The sequence below is a fragment of the Ruditapes philippinarum genome, unplaced genomic scaffold (genome assembly GCF_026571515.1).
Source record: "Ruditapes philippinarum isolate M1 unplaced genomic scaffold, ASM2657151v2 ctg7949_1_1_1_1, whole genome shotgun sequence".
NCBI lineage: Eukaryota > Metazoa > Mollusca > Bivalvia > Venerida > Veneridae > Ruditapes > Ruditapes philippinarum.
The window spans coordinates 65981-86286 of record NW_026865115.1 but is presented as its reverse complement, the minus strand read 5'-3'; the positions used below and the strand labels follow the sequence as shown (position 1 = coordinate 86286).

General features: G+C 30.8%; 1 protein-coding gene and 1 long non-coding RNA gene across 3 annotated transcripts in view; both read left to right on the top strand.

The window, feature by feature from the left end:
* Positions 1 to 7618: 7618 nt before the first annotated feature.
* LOC132727903 (uncharacterized) overlaps positions 7619 to 20306 on the top strand; it is a 62835-nt gene continuing 50147 nt past the window's right edge. Inside the window, exons 1-3 of one of the 2 annotated variants that reach the window (XM_060713500.1) lie at positions 7619 to 7779; positions 9216 to 9341; positions 12078 to 13022. In XM_060713500.1, coding sequence (XP_060569483.1) covers positions 7689 to 7779; positions 9216 to 9341; positions 12078 to 12211 — 351 coding nt within the window. In that variant the 5' untranslated portion in view covers positions 7619 to 7688 and the 3' untranslated portion in view covers positions 12212 to 13022. Of the gene's footprint in view, positions 7780 to 9215; positions 9342 to 12077; positions 13023 to 20306 lie in introns of those variants that run through there. The other variant, XM_060713499.1, reaches the window with a different exon arrangement.
* Positions 17884 to 19769, top strand: LOC132727902 (uncharacterized). The gene is made up of 4 exons (XR_009625411.1): positions 17884 to 18460; positions 19016 to 19111; positions 19279 to 19378; positions 19607 to 19769. It is a non-coding gene; the product is annotated as an uncharacterized LOC132727902 (long non-coding RNA).

Here is a 20306-nt window from a genome sequence, read left to right as displayed (position 1 = left end):
TTCCCCTTTCTATGGTAAGAGAAAAAATAATTTTTGCGGCTTAATGTCCTTTTAGTTAAAGTTATCGTATCAAAGAAAGCATCAGAAATGTTTTTTTTTTATTACTCAAAAGCTTTTCATTTGTATGTTTCAAAAAAATTGCTCGTTGATCACTTACCTGAACAATCTGTTTCTTCAGTTGATTTTTAGACAATTAGTACATGTTACCCCTTTTTAAATAATTAAAAAAAAATCGTTTCTGAGCCAAAATGTATCTTTAAACATATTTAACAATTTCATTTTCAAAAAATTTGCTCGTTGGTCAATTACCTGAACCATCTGTTTCTTCTGTTTTTTTTGGCGATTAGTACATGTTACCCATTTTTAATTTTTTTTTTAAAAATCGTTTCTGAGGCAAAATGTACCTTTAAACATGTCTAACAATTTATTCTTGTACATATTCATCATGAAAACAATGCACTGTTTACATCAACAGTTTTATTGATCGTTGAAGTTCGCTTCACCTGTTTTATTAGTCAAGGTTAAAGCTGTTTTAACAGTGCACTTGACAATGCCTCTACATAAAATTTAAAAACAAATTATCCTATCTTGCAAGAAATTTGTATTTTTACGCAACAATAGCAAAAAAATACCTGTATTTCATCAAGATATTGCACGACGATTGGTAGTATACATAAAAAAAATCTTGAAAAAGTGTGATCCGTCGGAAGAAGTTACAACAAGAAAATTATATAAAAATTGAAGACTGGATTTGATTGAGACTGTTCAGGGGAGATAATATAAAAGTGCAACATCTCTCACGCCCACACCCCCTAGCACCGACTTTAGCGTTGTTCAATTTTCAATACTAACCTGTTGGAATCAATGACCGCAAAGGCCCCAGAAAAATATTACAACACTAAAGTAAAGAATGTGGCATTTTTTTCACAGCAGCCACACGGCGCATAACACCTGCTTTTGTGATGTATAGAAATTAGGAAAAGAGGTAAACCCTCGGAAACATTGAAAACAACAATATTATATAGAAATTGCAGACATCTGTTAAAGAGATAATGTAAAACTACAACATCTCTCATCCCCTACCACTTGCTTAAGCAGTACTTAATCTTCAACACTAACTTGAAACACAATTGTTTGACTGTTTAGGTAATCTATTAGTTTAGTAAGATGTATTGCAAACTGTAATAACTAACTTGCTATGTCTATCCGTTATCACCATCGACATGCTGATGACTCCGACTTCATTTGTACATGCTAGACTGTTGCATCTGCGAATGAAACCATCTGCGAATGAAACCAGCAAAATTGCCGTAATAATCTTTCCCTATTTATCGTCACAAATAATTAGATAAATTTGACTATATTATACCACATGCTTTATTTAATTTTACGACCAACTAATAGCATGTACATGTTACTATTTTTAAATTTTGGAAATGACGAAATCATTGTTTGAATCTGTTCTTACACTCGAAAGAACAGTTGTGGTTAAAAACATTGTGCATATGGTGCACACTTCTATTGTGGACAATTCATTATTGCAAATGTCGCTCGGTGCATTTCTTGTTACCACCACAACAACGTTTGATAAAAATATGCATGCGGTTTCAAATGTACACTGTTCTCAAAAAGTTGCTCCTTATGCTAGTTTATTTTGATAGATATGAATATGTATAGTTAAAAATAAGCAACAAAATATTATTTTTATAAACACACGAATAGAATATCATTTCTAAGAATAATGAACTCTATCCACGCCTTATATTGATATTGATTGTCTAGGCCATCTTACATTATGGTTTAAACCATTCATCATTTTAGGAAAAATGTCACAATATATACTGACTGAATAGCGAACTGTGCAGACCGTGATCAGGCCGGCAAATATATTTCCTGCGTTGTCTTACTGGAATGCTTTCACGCCAAAACTTTTCTAACATCGGTCAATATCCTAATAAATCGTTAATTTCCGGAACGTTATTTTCACAATCTTCGGTACGTTTATAACCGGAATTTAGTACAAAGCTGGATCAAAGATCAGTGATTATAAATTATCTAATGCCCAATCTTTTGGAAAAAAAATTAAACGTTCGGAAATTACCGATTTGCTTTGATATTGGCCGATGTAATAATTTTTTGGTGGGAAATCATTACAGTATGGATACCTATTTACATCAGAGATTAAGTAGAATGAAAAATAAAACAAGATTGACGTCATGTTAATGAAATATAAGGTTGATGTAATGTTAATAAAACATTTTATTTAATTTAAATTACTAATAAATGCTTTATAAGGAACCTATTACGTAAGTTTGTACTCATTATAGCGCAACCCCGCTATTTTCAAATAAAACAAAATTCTAATCCAAAAGTAAACCATCATCACCATCAAATACGCTTTTTTTGGCAAATGCCAAAAATTTTGCTTTAATAAGTATGCAAGATTTCCTTTCTTTTTTCAACTTAAGTTATTTTCAAAATGTATCCACATGATATTGCGTAAGCTTATACAGTGTAGGTTATTTCCATTATAAACAAAGATATTTCGTAATTAAGAGTGTTGAAAATTGAACTCAAGAGCGCACCTACATCGATGCATGTTGATGTAAAAAAAATCATGTTCGTGCAAAGGATTGCATATAATTGCATGTCTCGCTTCAATCATGGAAAAGACATCACGCAATGAATAAGTATATAAGCTGGTGATTATGAGGCTTCAATTCGAGTGAAAGAAGGAGCGAAAGACTGTATTGATAGACCATCATCCTTTGGAGAATTAGGAACCGACTTTATACAATGGAAATGGTGTTCAGTCTTGTATTATGCACGGTGCTTTTGGGCGCAAATGCAAACTATGTTATACGTTTGAATGGCAGAGTAAATTTACCAATGGCGGGAAACGACAGTTGCCGTAAGTCAAAGTTTTGTTATTGTTTTTTCTTTTTTCTTCATTTTTAGATTTTAAAATATAATAAAATATTATCACACATTGATTTTAAAACATGATGTTAACGCGATACTACTACAGTAATTCAGTGACGCCATAGCATACGTTAATGTTTATGTAATATTCCAAGAATGATCTGTGGCGTGAATTTACTCTAAAAATGACTTTTTCTTTTCTTCATATAAATGTTTACAAGTAATTGGTACCGTTAGGTATATGTTTTTCATAAATAATCAAATAAATGTTACAGCTGCATGTCTCGAGATGAGCATAATTTTTGAAGAAAGCCAACCTTGAAATAATGTACTAAGTTTTTTAGAAAAGTGAAAAATATTCACATTTATTATATGTTATATGCAATTAATAACTGATTTTTCAGTATTTATCACAATTTTAATTAAGGGCTTGTTTTGCGTATTCTAACCTACATTTTTGGTAATAAATATCTAATTATCGTAGATTTTAGTTTGCAATGCTTCATTTGAAAAGATTCGTTTGCAATCTGAAAATTTCTTTCTTTGTTTACATTGAAAACTTTTTACTTTTCATTACATTTTTTTAAAAAAATTCAATTAATTAGCATGCATCTGACGACATGCTGTTTTAAAAGACATATTAACCGTGTCCACGCTAAATATCTTACAGAAAAATTTCCATTTTTTTAATATAGACTAAAGCATTCTTCATTATATCTTTGGTTATATATTGCAACCATTAAAAAGAGTGTGAAAGTAAATGAACGAAACTTATGCATCATTTAACTAATTCATCAATACATACATTGTTTAATGCACAATTAATTCTTTGACAGAATAATATCTTTTTTATCCATTTGACACAAAGGTTTTCGTTAAATGATCATTTATGAAAGATAATATGTATATAATATCAAATACATAAATAGAGGAGTATACCGCCCATTGGTAATGCTTTCTCAGCATGTTCATGAATAATTTATGAATATTTATTCTCACTTTATACTTAAGTGTCTTTCGTGGAACATAGAAGGACTAACCTATGAGAAAACAACATCACAAGAATTTTTGAATATTGTGTGTGAGTATGAAATAATATGTCTAAGTGAATCATGGACAAATAAGAACTCCAATATTGATATTCACGGTTACTCAAATCCTATTCATTCTTATCGAAAAATTCAACATAGGCGAGCAAAAAGATCGAGTGGTGGTTTAATTGTTTACATTAAGAACAATATCCGAAACGGTGTCACATTAATACAAAATACAATAGACTGTATTATCTGGCTAAAGTTAGATAAGTTTTTTTTCAATATTGAAGACGATTATTATATATGTTTTACTTATATTGCTCCGGAATCTTCGCCGGTTCATAACGTGTATAATGTTGATATTTTCACTCAACTCGAACAAGATATAATTTTTTTTAGTGAACGTGGGAAAATATTTTTGTCTGGTGACCTAAATAGTAGAATTGGTAGTAAAGCAGATTTCATTCAATTTGATCGTAATATAGAGGCGAATGACGTAATTACCGTCGACACTTTCTTGCCTCGTTTCACGCAAGATGGGTCAACCAATCGTTTTGGGATAGCTTGCTAGATCTTTGTAAAGCAACCAATCAACGCATAGTTAACGGTAGATGGCCAGGTGATCGTGGGAATTTTACCTGCGTGACCTACAACGGGGCTAGTGTAGTTGATTATTTATTGACAAGTCAAAATAACTTTGACCTCATTGCCAATTTCGCGGTAAATGAGTTCACTACTTACTCTAACCATGCACCCCTATCTTTCTCTTTTAAAATAAACTCAAAATTAAGTTATGACAGCTGTAGGTATAAGGAGAAGTCATACTATAAGTTTGATGATAGATACAGGGAATTGTTTACACTCGATTTAACAAATAACATACAGTCTTTATTACATATTTTAAATACAGAAATAAGCGGTGACGGAGATGTTGATACGCTTACTTCTATGTTTACGAACTTTTCTGTGTACGCACGTGTGACAAGTATTTTAAAAGATCATCTCACGAAACGTCAAATATCTGTAATCAAGTACGTAAAAAGAATGAAGAATGGTTTGATCATGTATGTCGGAGTAAATATGACACATATAAAAAAGCAGTTACGCAATTTAACCTAACGTTTTCTGATGCGGATAGGGTTTCAATGTATAACGCAAAAAAGGATTATAAATACCAATGCCGAAAATCTAAAAATTCTTTTAATTATTCACAAGGCCGAAAAATGAACCAATTACGAAGAAAATCTCCCAGGGAATTCTGGAAAATGTTTAAACATAATAAAACAAGTAAATCTGGGGAAAATATATCTAATCAAGAATTTAATGACTACTTTAAAAATCTTATGGGCGGGGATGATCAGTGTGATGATGAAGAATTCGTACGGAATTTGAGGGATTTTGATACCGATTTAAATCGACAAGGTAATAATGAGTTGTTGGACTTGCCAATATCTGATGACGAAATTTTAAAAGCAATAAAGAAGTTAGGGTCAAATAAATCACCTTCAATTGATAATATTTTACATGAGTATTTTAAGGTAGCTGCCCCTCTTTTAGTTAATCCTCTTAATTTATTTTTTAATCAAATTTTAAATTCTGGCAAGTTCCCTCGTGCTTGGTCCACTGGAGTAATTATACCTATATATAAAAAAGGGAACCAGTCTGATCCAAATAACTATAGGGGCATCGCTATAACCAGTTGTTTTGCAAAACTATTTACTGTTTTATTTAATGAAAGATTAAAAGCATGGGTAGAAATGAACAACGTTTTAACTGATGCCCAATTTGGCTTCAGGAATAAATATAGTACTGTAGATCCTGTTTTTATTTTAAACGCATTAATTCAAAAGCAACTTCTGAACAAAAACTGTACTGTTGTTTTGTAGATTATAAAAAAGCTTATGACTCTATCGAGAGAAGTAGGCTATGGTTTAAATTTATAAAACTAGGAATAGATGGTAAATTTCTGTCGGTATTAAGATCAATGTACAGCGAAGTGAAACTTTGTATAAAACATTTAGGGAGCCTATCTGACTTTTTCAATAGTAATTTAGGTTTGTTCCAAGGAGAAATAACTTCGCCGATTTGCTTCTCTTTATTTTTAAATGATATAGAAATGCAATTACAGGAAAATATTGACGCTGGAATAAATATTGATCAAATTGCGATATATTTGCTCCTATTCGCTGATGACGCGGTAATCGTCTCTGAAACAAGTACTGGGTTACAGAAATCACTCGATAGTTTATATTCTTATTGTTGTAAATGGAACCTTACAGTTAACATAGAAAAAACTAAAGTTGTAGTGTTTAGGAAAGGGGGGAAGTTAAGAAGAAACGACAAATGGTATTATAATAATCATGAAATTGAAATAGTCAAGTCTTTTAATTACCTAGGGGTTGTATTCTCCAGTGGAGGGTCTTTTATGCAAGCAGCAAACACATTAGCCGGGAAAGGGTTGCGATCTCTACATTCTTTGTGGGCTATTGTTCGTAGTATGAGAGTTCCAATAAATATATTGTTTAATCTTTTTGACTCGTATGTACTTTCTGTTTTAAATTATGGCTCAGAGGTATGGGGTTATATAAATCCAGAGGTTGTAGAAAGAGTACATAAGAAATTTTGTAAATGGATACTAAATGTTAAGCAATCTACACATACTCTAGCTCTCTATAGTGAGTTAGGTAGATTTCCACTCTATATAGAAAGACATGTTAAAATGGTTAAATATTTTCTGATGATTAATACCGTCAAGTCTGAAAATTGCATACTTAAGGCAGTTTTACAAGATCAAATCAAAAGTCTAGAGCTAAACGAATCAATAAAAATTGGGTCTCATATATATACGCGATATCCTTCAGTCTTCTGGTCTAAGTGAAGTCTGGTTATATCCTTAATCCGTTAAAATAAATGTATTTGTTCCAGTCTTACGTTGTAGGCTTAGAGATATATACATAAGTAATTGGAGAACGGGGTTGCAGATGTCAAGTTCCTTAAATATTTTCCGGGAGATAAAAGATACGTTTGAGCAGTCAAATTATATCAGACTATTAGAAAATACAAAATTTAGAAACGCACTGGCTAAATTACGTCTCTCTTCTCATAAACTTAACATTGAAGTCGGCCGACACTACAATATTCCGCGCGATGAACGAAAATGTACACTATGTAATTTAAACGACCTAGAGGACGAATTTCACTTTGTTTTAAAATGTACAGCTTATGTCGATTTAAGAAGGCTCTATATACCCAGGTATTATTATACCCACACAAATATAATTAAGTATATATCATTAATGCAAAGTAGTAATAAGAAGATCATAAAAAATTTGGCTCTATATTGTTTTAAAGCTTTCAAATTAAGGGATTCACTATTGTAATAATATAAATTTCGTTCTCAATCTGAAATCATTCCTTTTTTTGTTAATTTTTTTTCCATGTAACTTTTGAGTATATATAAATATATTTTTTCCTTGTTACATTCTCACGATATATGTGTTTAAGGAAATAATAATTCATGAATTATATGTAAAATCTTCCATGTCATACCAATATATATATGTTCTCTTTTTCATTGTTAACGACGATGGGCTTGTAATGCTTAAGTCAAATAAAATATTTGTTCTGTTCTGTTCTGTTCTGTTCTGTTTATTTACAGTTCCCCACATCTGTCCACTACAACCGACAATTCACGAAGATCTAACGTGTTGGTTTCGTCTTGAAAAAAAGAAAATGGACTTAATGTGGTGTAGGAATGAAATTTATGAAAGTAGTAATGGTAACATCAGAGGATCTCAAACAGAATGTGATGTGGACACCGATGGTTTGTATTATTATTATTATTATTATTATTATTATTATTATTATTATTATTATTATTATTATTATGTTAATAATAATTATTATTATTACTATGATTATAATAATTATTATTATTGCTGTTGTTGTTGTTTTTGTTATTATTGTTGTTTATAAAAGAATCATTTTATGTTTGGTCGGTAGTGTGTTTCGTCCTACTACAGACAGTGAATTGAGATACCAATGCTCTTCAAGAGTCATTGCTGTTTTTAAGTATTTGCCGATTTAAATGTCATTGCCATTTTTAATATGTCATTGGCGGTTTATATGTCTTTGCTGATTAATAAGTCATTGCCGCTTTATATGTCATTACTGATTTTAAGTATTTGTCGAAATATATCTCAATATCATTTTATATGTCAATGCAAATGTACAAGTAATTGCTTATTTAGATGTCATTGCCGATTAATAAGTCATTGAATTGACGAGTTATTATATTTCATGCTGCTTTATAAGTTAATAAGTCATTGACGATTTAAAAATAAATATTAAATATGGGATGTTGCAAATATCAAATATACATGATATAGGAAGGTGCAAATATCAAATATTGGAAGGGGCAAATATCAAATATTGTATGGTGCAATTATCAAATATGGGAAGGTGTAAAATTCAAATATCGGATGCTGCAAATATCAAATATGGGAAGGTGCAAATAACAAATATGGGATGGTCCAAAATATAAAATATCAACCGATATTGTGTAGTCCTTACCAGCGTTATAGAGCTCAGTCAGTATGCATATCCGTTCAGTCTGACCAAACAGTCAACAAGTCCGCGCAATGAGATCAAGCACTATATTGTTGACTTACTAATTTTGATTGCCGAAAATTGCGTTTGATATTGGCACCGATAATATATGAAAAACACAGGTGATAACACTAAAGGCTTATTTGAAACTGAAAATGCGTTTGTAGATTTCCGTGTAAGCGTTATTGATCGCGTTTTTTGTGATCTTTTATTTAAGTGTATTGGTCTATAATGGAAGATCTGAAATGCAACAGATAATTATGTCGTTTATTTGTAGTATCAGACATGAACAACAAACTACGGAATAATTATTTATGAATGTTGTTGACAAGTGCGAGAAACATGATCCAATATTACAGTATATTCATATAGCAGATAATAAATTGTTCTATAATAGAACATCATTTATATATACATCGTATTTACATTTTTCATACTTTATCTTTTAGGCCTTATCAACATTTTTGAAGCAATACTTTATAAGAATATCCAAATGATACATATTTTTTGTTTTTATTAATATTTGAAATACTTATGGAAAATGTGCCCCTGTTGTAGACCAATCCACTAATTTGATGTATATTTCATATTAATGGATGCATTTGGCAATTTGCTTATTCTTTAATTAATGCCAATTTACGTAAAATATAGGAACATTCAGCTGCACTCCACAGCCAATGGGATTTTGTTATGCCCACGTGACACTTGGATTCCATGCATTAGAAAACAAACAGGTAAAAGTTGTCCTTGGCGACGTAGAAAGAACATTCTTTGGGGGTAAGAGCAACTTTATACTAAGTTCTTATTTTGTTTCAAAACTCTACGCTAAAATGATATCTTGATTTGATACCTTAATACTTTTATATTCTGTAAGGTTTAAACCATGCACTGTTTCGTGTAAATGTCATTCAATTTTATTTTATTCTGAATTAAGACAAATCTTTTTTCGGGGTAAAACTAAAAATCGATATTTCAATTTAATTCTGAATATATTTCTTTAGTATATTTTGCAAATTTTCCATTTAAAGTGTTTCTTTTGATTTTCGTAAGATTTACATCTAATTGCTAAATGCGTGGAGCCAAGCTTTGAATAATGCTAAACAATCTCCTTTGTTGGATATTAAATTGAATTCGATATATGTTAGCAAAATACATGCAAAACAATAACATTAAGTTTTTCATCCATGTGTAAAACATTGAAATCAAGAAGTATCTTTAAAACGACACTAGGGCGAGATGAAACTGATTTAAGCTCCATGGTGTCTTTCGGTATACACGTGTTTTTTCCCCCGGAATCTCCAATATTCGAGAAACTGTGTGTCTTATACTCCTTTAAATTTTTTATACGTAAAAACAACTAAATTTTTCTATCGTGACAAAATATTTTATACTGGTTCGACGGTATTAAAGACACATTTTGCTTCAGCAACTAATACATGTAAATGGTATTCCTTCTTTAGAAAGGCCAAACATGTGTTTTATAATGTTTTAGTAATGGTTTTAGCTCATGTAAGATGCTTACCACTTCAAGAAAGTAGCATTTAATGTGAACATATTTGTCATAAAAGTAGAAAATGTAAATAAAATAGTATTTGAACATCCATACAAAATACTGAATCAAAATTACTGTACTAATTACCAAAAAGCAACAGAAGCAATAAATGGTTCAGGTAATTAGCCAGTGAGTAACATTTTGGTTACCAAAACAAAACACCAACAACAAATCGTTTGAAATAAAAGTAAAATCATTAGTGGGGGAACATTGTCCTTCAAAATGTATATGCGGTACGCGGTAAAGTTTGGCTCTTCAACATATTTATGCCGTCTTGATTATTAAATGAACCAAAGTTTTCCAATTAATAGTACTGACAAGTAAATTAAAAGTTAAAATAAATAAATCAAATTTGTATGAATTATTTCTTGAAAGGAAATATTTTTATAACAGTATGCAATGTTACGAAAGACGATGTAATATTGCTTTTTGTAAAACAGATTAATTTACTGTGGCTGATTTACGCCATCTCGTATATTCGCTGTTTCGCCACTAACATACAGAACACGAAGTCGAATTTTCCTATTTTTGTGGTTTTGCATTTTAGCATTGTCAACACGAAAGAAAAAAGAAAGGACGACAAAAAGAGAAAAAAATGACACATACATGTAGATTGTTTAAAGCATTCTTCTCTTAATTGTCGTTCTTTTTTGCATTTTCGTGGCGAAAAAAGGCGATAATATGTCTTGTTATCCCCCGCCGAAAAATTTTGGCGGAGGATATAGAAATAGTCTCCGTCCGTCCGACCTTCCGTCCGTCCGTTCGTCCGTCGTCCTTCCGTCCGACATTTTTGTCCGGAGCATATCTCTAAAAGTATTTGAGTTATCAACTTGAAACTTCATAGGTAGATAGACCTCATTAAGGAGGAGTGCAGTGCACAAGAATGATAACTCTACCTTGCATGATTTTTGAGTTATTGCCCTTTGTTATTTTTCAAAATTGATTTTTGTCCAGAGCATAACTCCAAAAGCCTATGAGATATTAACATGAAACTTCATAGGTGCATAGATCTCACTCAGGAGGTGTGCAGTGCACAAGAATGATAACTCTACCTTTCATAATTTTTGAGTTATTGCCCTTTGTTCTTTTTCATACCTAATTTTTCACCTGAGTGGAGCATAACTCAAAAAGTGTTTGAGATATCAACATGAAATGTCATAGGTGGATAGATCTTATTGAGGAGGAATGTTGTGCGCAAGAATGATAACTCTTCCCTATACTATTTTTGAGTTATTGCCCTTTTTTTTTTTCATGCTTTTTTTGTCCAGAGCTTATCTCAAAAGTATTTGAGGGTATCAACTTGAAACTTCATAGGTGGATGAATCTCCTTGAGGAGGAGTGCATTGCACAAGAATGATAACTCTACCCTGCATTATTTTTGAGTTATTGCCCTTTGTTATTTTTCAAAATTAATTTTTGTCCAGAGCATAACTCAAAAAGCCTTTGAGATATCAAAATGAAACTTCATAGGTGCATAGATCTCACTCAGGAGGTGTGCACTGCACATGAATGATAACTCTACCTTTTATAATTTTTGAGTTATTGCCCTTTGTTCTTTTTCATACTTAATTTTTCAATTCATTTTTTTTCTCAAAAAGTATTTGAGGTATCAACTTGAAACTTCATAGGTGGATAGATTTTACTGAGGAGGGATGCAGCATACAAGAATGATAACCTACCCTGCATTATTTTTCAGTAATTGCCCTTTGTTATTTTCAGCCATCAGTATTCACATAGGTTTCAAATCTGTAATCACTATAGCCATCAGTTTTCATTACCAAAAGACCTCTTAAATGGAATTATTCCGCTCTTCTACATATACATTCTTCCAATGAGCAAACACATTCGGCGGGGGATGGCCATGTTGACATGGCTCTTGTTAAAACAGCCACCATATTCATTAGATAATAGTAGTAAAATACGGCAAATATCTACCAGCTGTCGTTGATTACATGTTACAGGGCCAGCCACAATGCAAGTTACATCACTGGGTAGAAGGGACAACACAGTAGATTTCGATATTCAATGCAGCAATGGGGAGCCTTGCCTTGAAGACCGGTTGGCAATCATGAACATTCTTTTTAGATGTGATTAGTAATTTACAATTGCCTTGGACAAAGCCGATGATGATTTAGATTTCTGACGGACCACAACCCGACCATTCCTATGTGTTTTTATTTTTTTTGTTTATACCGTACCGATCTTTGTTATGGTTTTACCTAAAGTGGACTTTGTAATTTGTTTGAACGACACCGTTTTAATCCATTTGGACCACATCGACATAGGGTATTTGTTTAAACCACACTTACTTTTGCCATTTGTTTTAACTAGCCTTTTGTTTTAACTGCCAGAATTAGAAAACATTTCTAAAACAGTTTCCACGAGACCTACTAACATTTGTCTTTCACAACCATCTATAGTATTTCTTTATATTACAAGTATCTTTAATTTGGAAGTTAAAACAATAATATATAAATGTTCTACATACATGTATTACGACGGATGATACATAATGGCTGTCATTTGTTCGAGAAATAAAATATCTTGACCTCAAGGATACAAGTTTCGTTAAATTTTCACCAAACAGTTACTCTATTAAAAGTTTTTTGTTTGTTTTCTTCACCAGCTTGAATGAGAACAAGAAATCAACAGCTCAACAACATGAAAAGGGTGCTAGTAATATTTGCTCTTTATGTATTTGTTAAATGCATAATATGCTCAGAAATGACTTAATTTTTATTTCATTAAAACGGACAAACTCTAATTTTTATAACGTTCAAATAATAGTTTTAGAGCATGTTAGATGCTTGTTGACCTGAAAAAAGTAGCGATAAATGTGAAATGATTTGTCATAAAAGAAGCATTATGTAAACAAAGTAGTATTTTGACTTCAATTGTCTGTACTGCATGCAAAAGGCAACGGACGAAGAATGAAAAAGATGGTGTACAGGTAATTGGCCAATGATGAACATTTTGTAAAGCATACAAGTACACCAAAAAATATAAAGCATTTTAGAAGTAAAAAATAAAAGCATTTCTGAGACATTATGGGCCTTAAAGTTCATATTATAGTCGTGTTTTGGGCCATTCTGCCAAGGTTACACCTATCACAAGAGGGGTATACAAAATCTTCTTTTGCCAGTAATACGTGTAAACCCCATTTGTAGGTAAAAAGTAATTTTGTTTTATTGATTTGTGTGGTAATTTTATAATATTTTTAGCTAGAAGAAAGTTTTTATTTTCCATATTATACAATGAGTAGATTTAGATTTTTTTCTGTATTGTTGCCATTAATTTTATTTCCAGTGAGAAGGACGCTGATCAGTTTAAAATAGGAAATGCAAACGAATTTAAAGTCAATGACTGAATCAGACTAACAAATAAATGTTATTTATTTAACGTATTTAATTATATTTTATGATATATTCCAGAAAATACTTATGATACGTATTAGGATTTTTTTTGAGCAACATTGCCATTAGATTATTTGAGAGTAGCATTACCACATTTGTTTTATTCTTATATGAAAACCGAAAGCTAAAATGTTAAAACTGTATTTTAGTATGAACATTCTTTTAGAAAGTGTTTCTTTGATAATACGAGAAGATAATTAAAATAATGATGAGAAAATTAATTATTGTAGACAGGCTTGAAAACATGGAACAATAAATGCATGCTTTATTTGCAAAACGTTTAAGATATATATCGTTTATTTACAAAATATATCAATATATCGATATAAGAGTAATGTAATTAATAGTAAGTTCAGAGTTTCATTTCAGTATCATTTTAATTACAATTACACAAAAATGATAACGCAATACTATAACTTTGATTGCACAAACTGTCATATTTGTAGACAGTTAGTACGACAAATAATGTAGAAAATGTTTTGTATTGTTTTGGAAAGCAGCTGATCTAGAATGGAAAAAAAATAAATTAAACAATTATTTATAGCGACCTTCAGCTGTTATTTCTGTTGGAAACTGTATTGTTTCAAACTAAATCTTTCAGTAATTAAATCTTGGAAAACGGAAAAGCCTTCTTGAAAACAGCGCCCGAGAGCTATTGATAACGCTGCAGTGACGTTTATTTCTAAAAAAAATTTAAATTGTAAGATCGATCGGACAGCATCGACAATTTTGCAGAGTCCTATTAGGTGGACCATTTTCTCATAGTTGTACAATGTAATAGCTAACTGCGATTCAACTCATTCATTCAATGACTTCGAGATATAAAAATTAACCGGTCTAAGATTTTATATATATGTAGATTATTTCAAATGTAAGACATATATTTTCGACACATGCTGTAATTATTTAGAAAATTGATGTTTGTTGAAAATGTTTTATTTTGGATAATGAGACTAAGGGTTTCATGGTTTGATTATGAAATTTGTGTAATTCATGTTTTTCATCTTGATATTATGTATATTATGATATTATGTAACATTCAGATCCAGTGACTGAATTACAAAAAAAAATCTACTTTTTTGACTGTGATATACATGTATAAATATTCAAGACAGCCATTGTACTTAAGATAAAATAATTTAATAATAATGTAGACTTGAGATTGTCTTAAAGCTGTGCTGTTAAATATGATAAAGCTTATTTCCTCCCAGCACCGATTAAATATTTTGATATCCACTTAATCAAAGATGATTAAAATAACTATTTCAAAATAACTTGATTGCAGGGAAACAAAGTCAACAAGGATAATCAAATATACGCAATTTTAAGATTTGGAACTGACATTTGATATCGTTACGCACGTATTTTTTTTAAACAAAAAGCAGATTTTTCTAGCAATTAGTTAGTCTTGTTAAAAGTGTCGAGTATATTGTTTTTTTCCATCGAGCAAATATAGAAAGAAATATAGAGGCACATTTGATTATACATTTCCATTTTGTATTTCATTCCTCAAGTTCTACAAATCATGTACTTGTGATAATGTGTTATATAATAATACATACTTTTTTACTATAAATACATTCAAAAAACGATCAATGTATTAGAAAATAAAATCCTTTTGTTTAGGACAATATAGATGTTATAATTTGACTAGAATTATTATGATATACTGTAGTTAGTTCTTATGTTAATAACACGGATAGATCGAGTGACCCATAGTTAAAAATTCCGCATTAAAAACCAGAAGTATATTTCATTTGTTTTACGTTTGACTTTATAAATTTTGTAATCATTTACAAATTAGCCCCCCCCCCCAACAAAAATAAAGGAAAAAGTTAAAGAACCATCCTCATTCTTGTACATTTTATTTGAGAACTATCCTTTACATTTTGTTTGATAGTGGCACAAACTATCCCTTACATTTTATTTTAGAGCTATCGTTTACATTTTATTTTAGAATGGTAAAAACTATCCTTTACTTTTTATTTTAGAATGACCAATGAGTCTCACCGATTTCAGTTTGCAATGTATATTTTACAGAAAGTCCAACTGATAACAGACGGAATTCGTCCGAAAAATATAGAAAACATATTAAATATTTTCACGGGTTATCATTTTGATTGACTAATTCATTTGTATTAAAGCAAGCTCTCTGACAGCAACGACAACAAATGTCATACAAACTTATTAATTGTGCAGACTCTGTTTCAACGAGTCTTATTCTTATAAGCTGTTGTATTCAAAGTATAATATGCCCCCCCCCCAGGCACCGACTGAGGCAGTTTTTGAAAATTAAAACAATATTATCTGTTATTCTAAGTTCACCAATTTAAGTATCTATTAATAATTTAACTTATGTATTTTTTTAATATTCTGCAGAAATGAAAAAAGTACATTCTTAATACGACAAATAACATTGAGAAAATATATCATAAATATAAAGACAAATATGTTTTATATCATTGATAATTTTATTGAAAACGAATTCAAATAGAAACATTCTGACAAAAATGAAAATAAAAATAATAATTTCAATATCAAAACCGAAATATCACTTTTCTTCTTTCTTATTGTTTTCCTTATCGTTATCTAAAATTTAAGCGTGTGTTACATAAATGCCTGACAATAAGTAAAAATATATTTATGTTTACTTATGTTTAACTTGTATCTCTTCAAATGTTCTTTTTTACAGTAAGACTAAGTATCCCACTATATCAAAACAGATGTATTTCAAAGTAAGCAGTACATGTCAACATTGAGTTTGTACAATTTAATTTTCATACATTTAAAACATTATTTTGTGAACTGGCATGAAATAAAATAAATCTATAATAAAAGATAGTTTGCTTGTTTAGCCTGTTGTTTTTTATTATTGAAACTGTGAAAGAAAAAAGGGACCACTGTTATGCCGCATAACGCTCTCCACGAATATAGGTGTCCCGAGAGCTAGATCATGTCATTTACATCGATTTCTGTTAATAAACTGCGTATCTGACCAATTTAGCTTTATCAGTCACCCACAGCTTTATCAGACACCTTATTAATACACATTGAAATGAACTGAATTGAACAAGATGTTTTATCTCCTACTGTTCCGAAAAAAAGTAAAAAAATGAAATCGAATCGAAACGGCAGAGTCAAGCCCTTTTTTCCAACCCTTGCTTGATTAGTTTTATATCGAAACTAGCACTGTACTCTCTATTTATCCAACACTCTATCCGAGACCTATATTCGTTAGGAACGAACAAATGAATAAACTCCCAGAGCTTTATCCTTCAACATACATGCACCGATTTCAAAAGTAACGTCTCGCTTTGACGAATGAAGCTCGTTTGGACCACATTTGTAACGGATAACATTTGCTCCACCTTTATTACAAATGGGATTGCATTCATAACAGATAAAATGTGTTACAAATGTGATTGTCCAAAACAGGAGTTGACATAAGAATCACATTTGAAATAGATGGTATTCTTCACTGACAATATCGTGTTTGAATATTTTCGATTTAGCTCGATTGAGATAAATTAATTTAAGCTTATTCAAACCACACTTGAGTCTGCTTCTTAGACCCAGCCATTACTGGTGTCGACACGCACCAGGAAACATGGTCGATGCCTTGGTTAAGAGAGGCAGACACCTTAACCACTAGGCCACCGCTCCCCTATATCTGTACAGGAACTTTGTACAAGAAATGTGAATATTCCTTACAACATTCTGATAAGAATTTGGGTCTGAGTGTGTCGATCAAACGATGAGCATGAGCTAAGAAAGAGCCGATATAAAATCAACATGTACAGCTACGTCAGAACAAATCTTCACAAGTGAAGTTAAATATTTTACAAATTTAAGAAAGTGAGAACATATAGATCACGGCCTAAATACTAACAAGTTTATTCATTACGGATGGGACAATTTCAATTTTATTTGAGAACATTAAGTAACATATTTCGCAAGCAAGTTTGGCATTGCTTGACCATCAATATTTGGATAATATTTGTGTAAACATTTTCTCAGTTTGGACTCATTTGTTTAGTTTAGTGAAATTTCCATGATTTGAATTTGCAATTGTCTGCTTTTATTTTCTGATATTTAAATACATGCACCAACCTTTGGCGGTCAACCAGCAATTTTGACCGCGGCCCGTGCCTTTAACTAATTACATCATTTAGAGCATGGTCAGTCTGTACATCCTCGCTGTATGACATGACAGACACGATCATGTCTGCTCAATTTTTATATTTTGGTATTGAGCTATCTTTCCCTTTTACACAATGGACAGTTCCAAATCAAAGTATGATAATTGCATTCCATTGATAGGGCAAGGTAAGGTTTGGAGGTTAAAATGCAAATACCTTATTCCCAGCAGGCACTCGACGTTGTTTCAACGTTGAAACAACGTTGAAATATGGTCGTGACGTTGTTCAACCAATATTCAACTATGGACGACCATACGGATATATTGCCAATGTATATACAACGTTGATTCAACGTTGTTTATGGTCGAAGTTTTACATTTAGTTTAATCATTATATAAACTTTTATACCACTAATTTTGTGATATTATTCCTTTATTGAATTAGTCTGTAACTGATATTTGTCAGGAAAATTTGCGTTACAATCTTTTTCCGTATATTCAAAATTAGCGCTTAAACAAATAAAGTTGGAAATAATTTTTCACTTTCTATTAACGCTTTAAATATTAGTTAATATGTTTTGTTGTTTGTTGTTTTATTCTTTAGTTCTTTATGAATAATAATTAATAAATTGGTATTAGTCAAAACCCCGTTTATAAAATAACGCCGGTCAGGGGAAGTAATTGTTGCGGTCTACGATTTTGTTTGTTGTCCATGATTATCGTTCGTGCAAATGGTGGCGCTGTTTGGAAAATTTGAAAACAACACGATTGACAATTTATTTGGATTTCGAAGGTATTACCGTTATGTTTTACTTTAGTTTACTGATTATTTTCTAAAATATTATTATTTATTCTTTAAATTCTACTTTAATTTACTTTATAAAATAAATGAGAGATATAAACACATGATTGAGATGGTTTGACACGTTTTCGCGACCTAATTGAATGATTTGGGTTCGGTAGGCCTTGTAAAGCATTAAGTTATTGATGTCCTTGGCAATTTATGATTAACAAATCTTGTCTTTTTTTAATTTATTTTGCAGATTATCAAGCATTTGTCTGTAATATCCTATTTTGAATTTAATCAATTTTAAAATTGAAACCTATAAAGTAGTTCGGCCCACTTAATTTACGTCCCAAGACGATTCGTCAATACATATACCTAGCTATGCTTAAAATTTATTGATAGTATAATACAGTGTTAATTAGTTTGAAAAAAATACATTATAATGATTATTATTAAGTTAAGAAACAAATTTGAGTGTTTAACTTTAAAGTTTAATAGTCGTAAATTTAAGGGGAATAATAAATCTATTTCTATTTTATTATATATCATTTTATATTCTAGATCCTGGTCCTGGAAAGAGTATTGCAGCTGTAGCCTGTATACCATACATTCGCTGTGGCCTGTATACCATACATTCAACATGAAAAGGACTGTCAGGTTTGTTAAATTGAAATTTATTCTTATTAATTTATATATTTGAATTTCTTTACAATACAAAGAATAAATTTTTCAACTACTGGATATTTATCTTGTCTTAAAATATATTTTTTTGGAATATTCCTGTAACATTATTAATATAAAATTTACATGTTTGTTGATTTCAGGATGCTGCATAAAATGGTCTTAGCTAGAGCCTAGAATGTTAATTTCTTGGGAATATGCTGCAAGGAACTGACGGGGAGCAGTTTTTCTTACCAATCATAGGTGAGACTTTTAAATAGCTTCTTTTTAAAAAGATTTTGTTGTCTTATATACAGTATTTGCTGTCAATATCAAACTTAGCTATGTTTCAATTTCTATGCTGTTTAATGATGTAAATCTTAGAGAAAAGCATTTTAAGATAAAAACAAATCACTAAGTTGAGTAATTATATGTATAATTTGAGATTGACCAAGTCACTTTTAACTACAAACTTCTTATTTTTATTTGCAGAAGCAGTAAGAGACAGCCAAAGAAGTACTCAAACACTTGACATACCCAGAAAGATCAAGAAGAAAAGATTGGAACAGATTGTAGCTTAATTGATAAAACTATTAAAGTGAATTTAAGCTGCACTTGAACTGTATTTTTGAAATAAAATATCTGAAGTATTTAATATTGTCTTGATATTTTGTTAAACTTGGTTACTTTGCTTTATATCCAAAAATTAAAGTATGGTGGGTTTTCAACGTTGAAATGACATTGAAACTTCAACGTTGTGCCAACGTTGAAGCTGCAACGTTGTATCAACGTTGAAATTTCAACGTTGTTTCAACTTTCAAATCCGAATATAAATCCAACCTTATTTCAACGTTGAAATCTGACCAAAATTCAACGTTGAAACAACGTTGATGTGCCTGCTGGGTTGTTACATCTTATGTAATTGATACTTTTTCGTTTTGCGTAAGAAGTAGACGTCAAGAACGACAAGGTTCAAGAAAATCAAATGGAAAAAGAATATGGTAGCCAGATTCAACAATAGTTCAATATGAAAGGACATTGAACAAATTGTTTCAGTGAAATACGGTCGTCTTATTTTTTTTTACGGTACATTATTTAATTTTAGTGTCTAACAAATGTTAAGAATTATATAATAAAGAATTATTTACAACTGAATAAATGTGTGGTTTTTATTGAAATACTTAATATTATG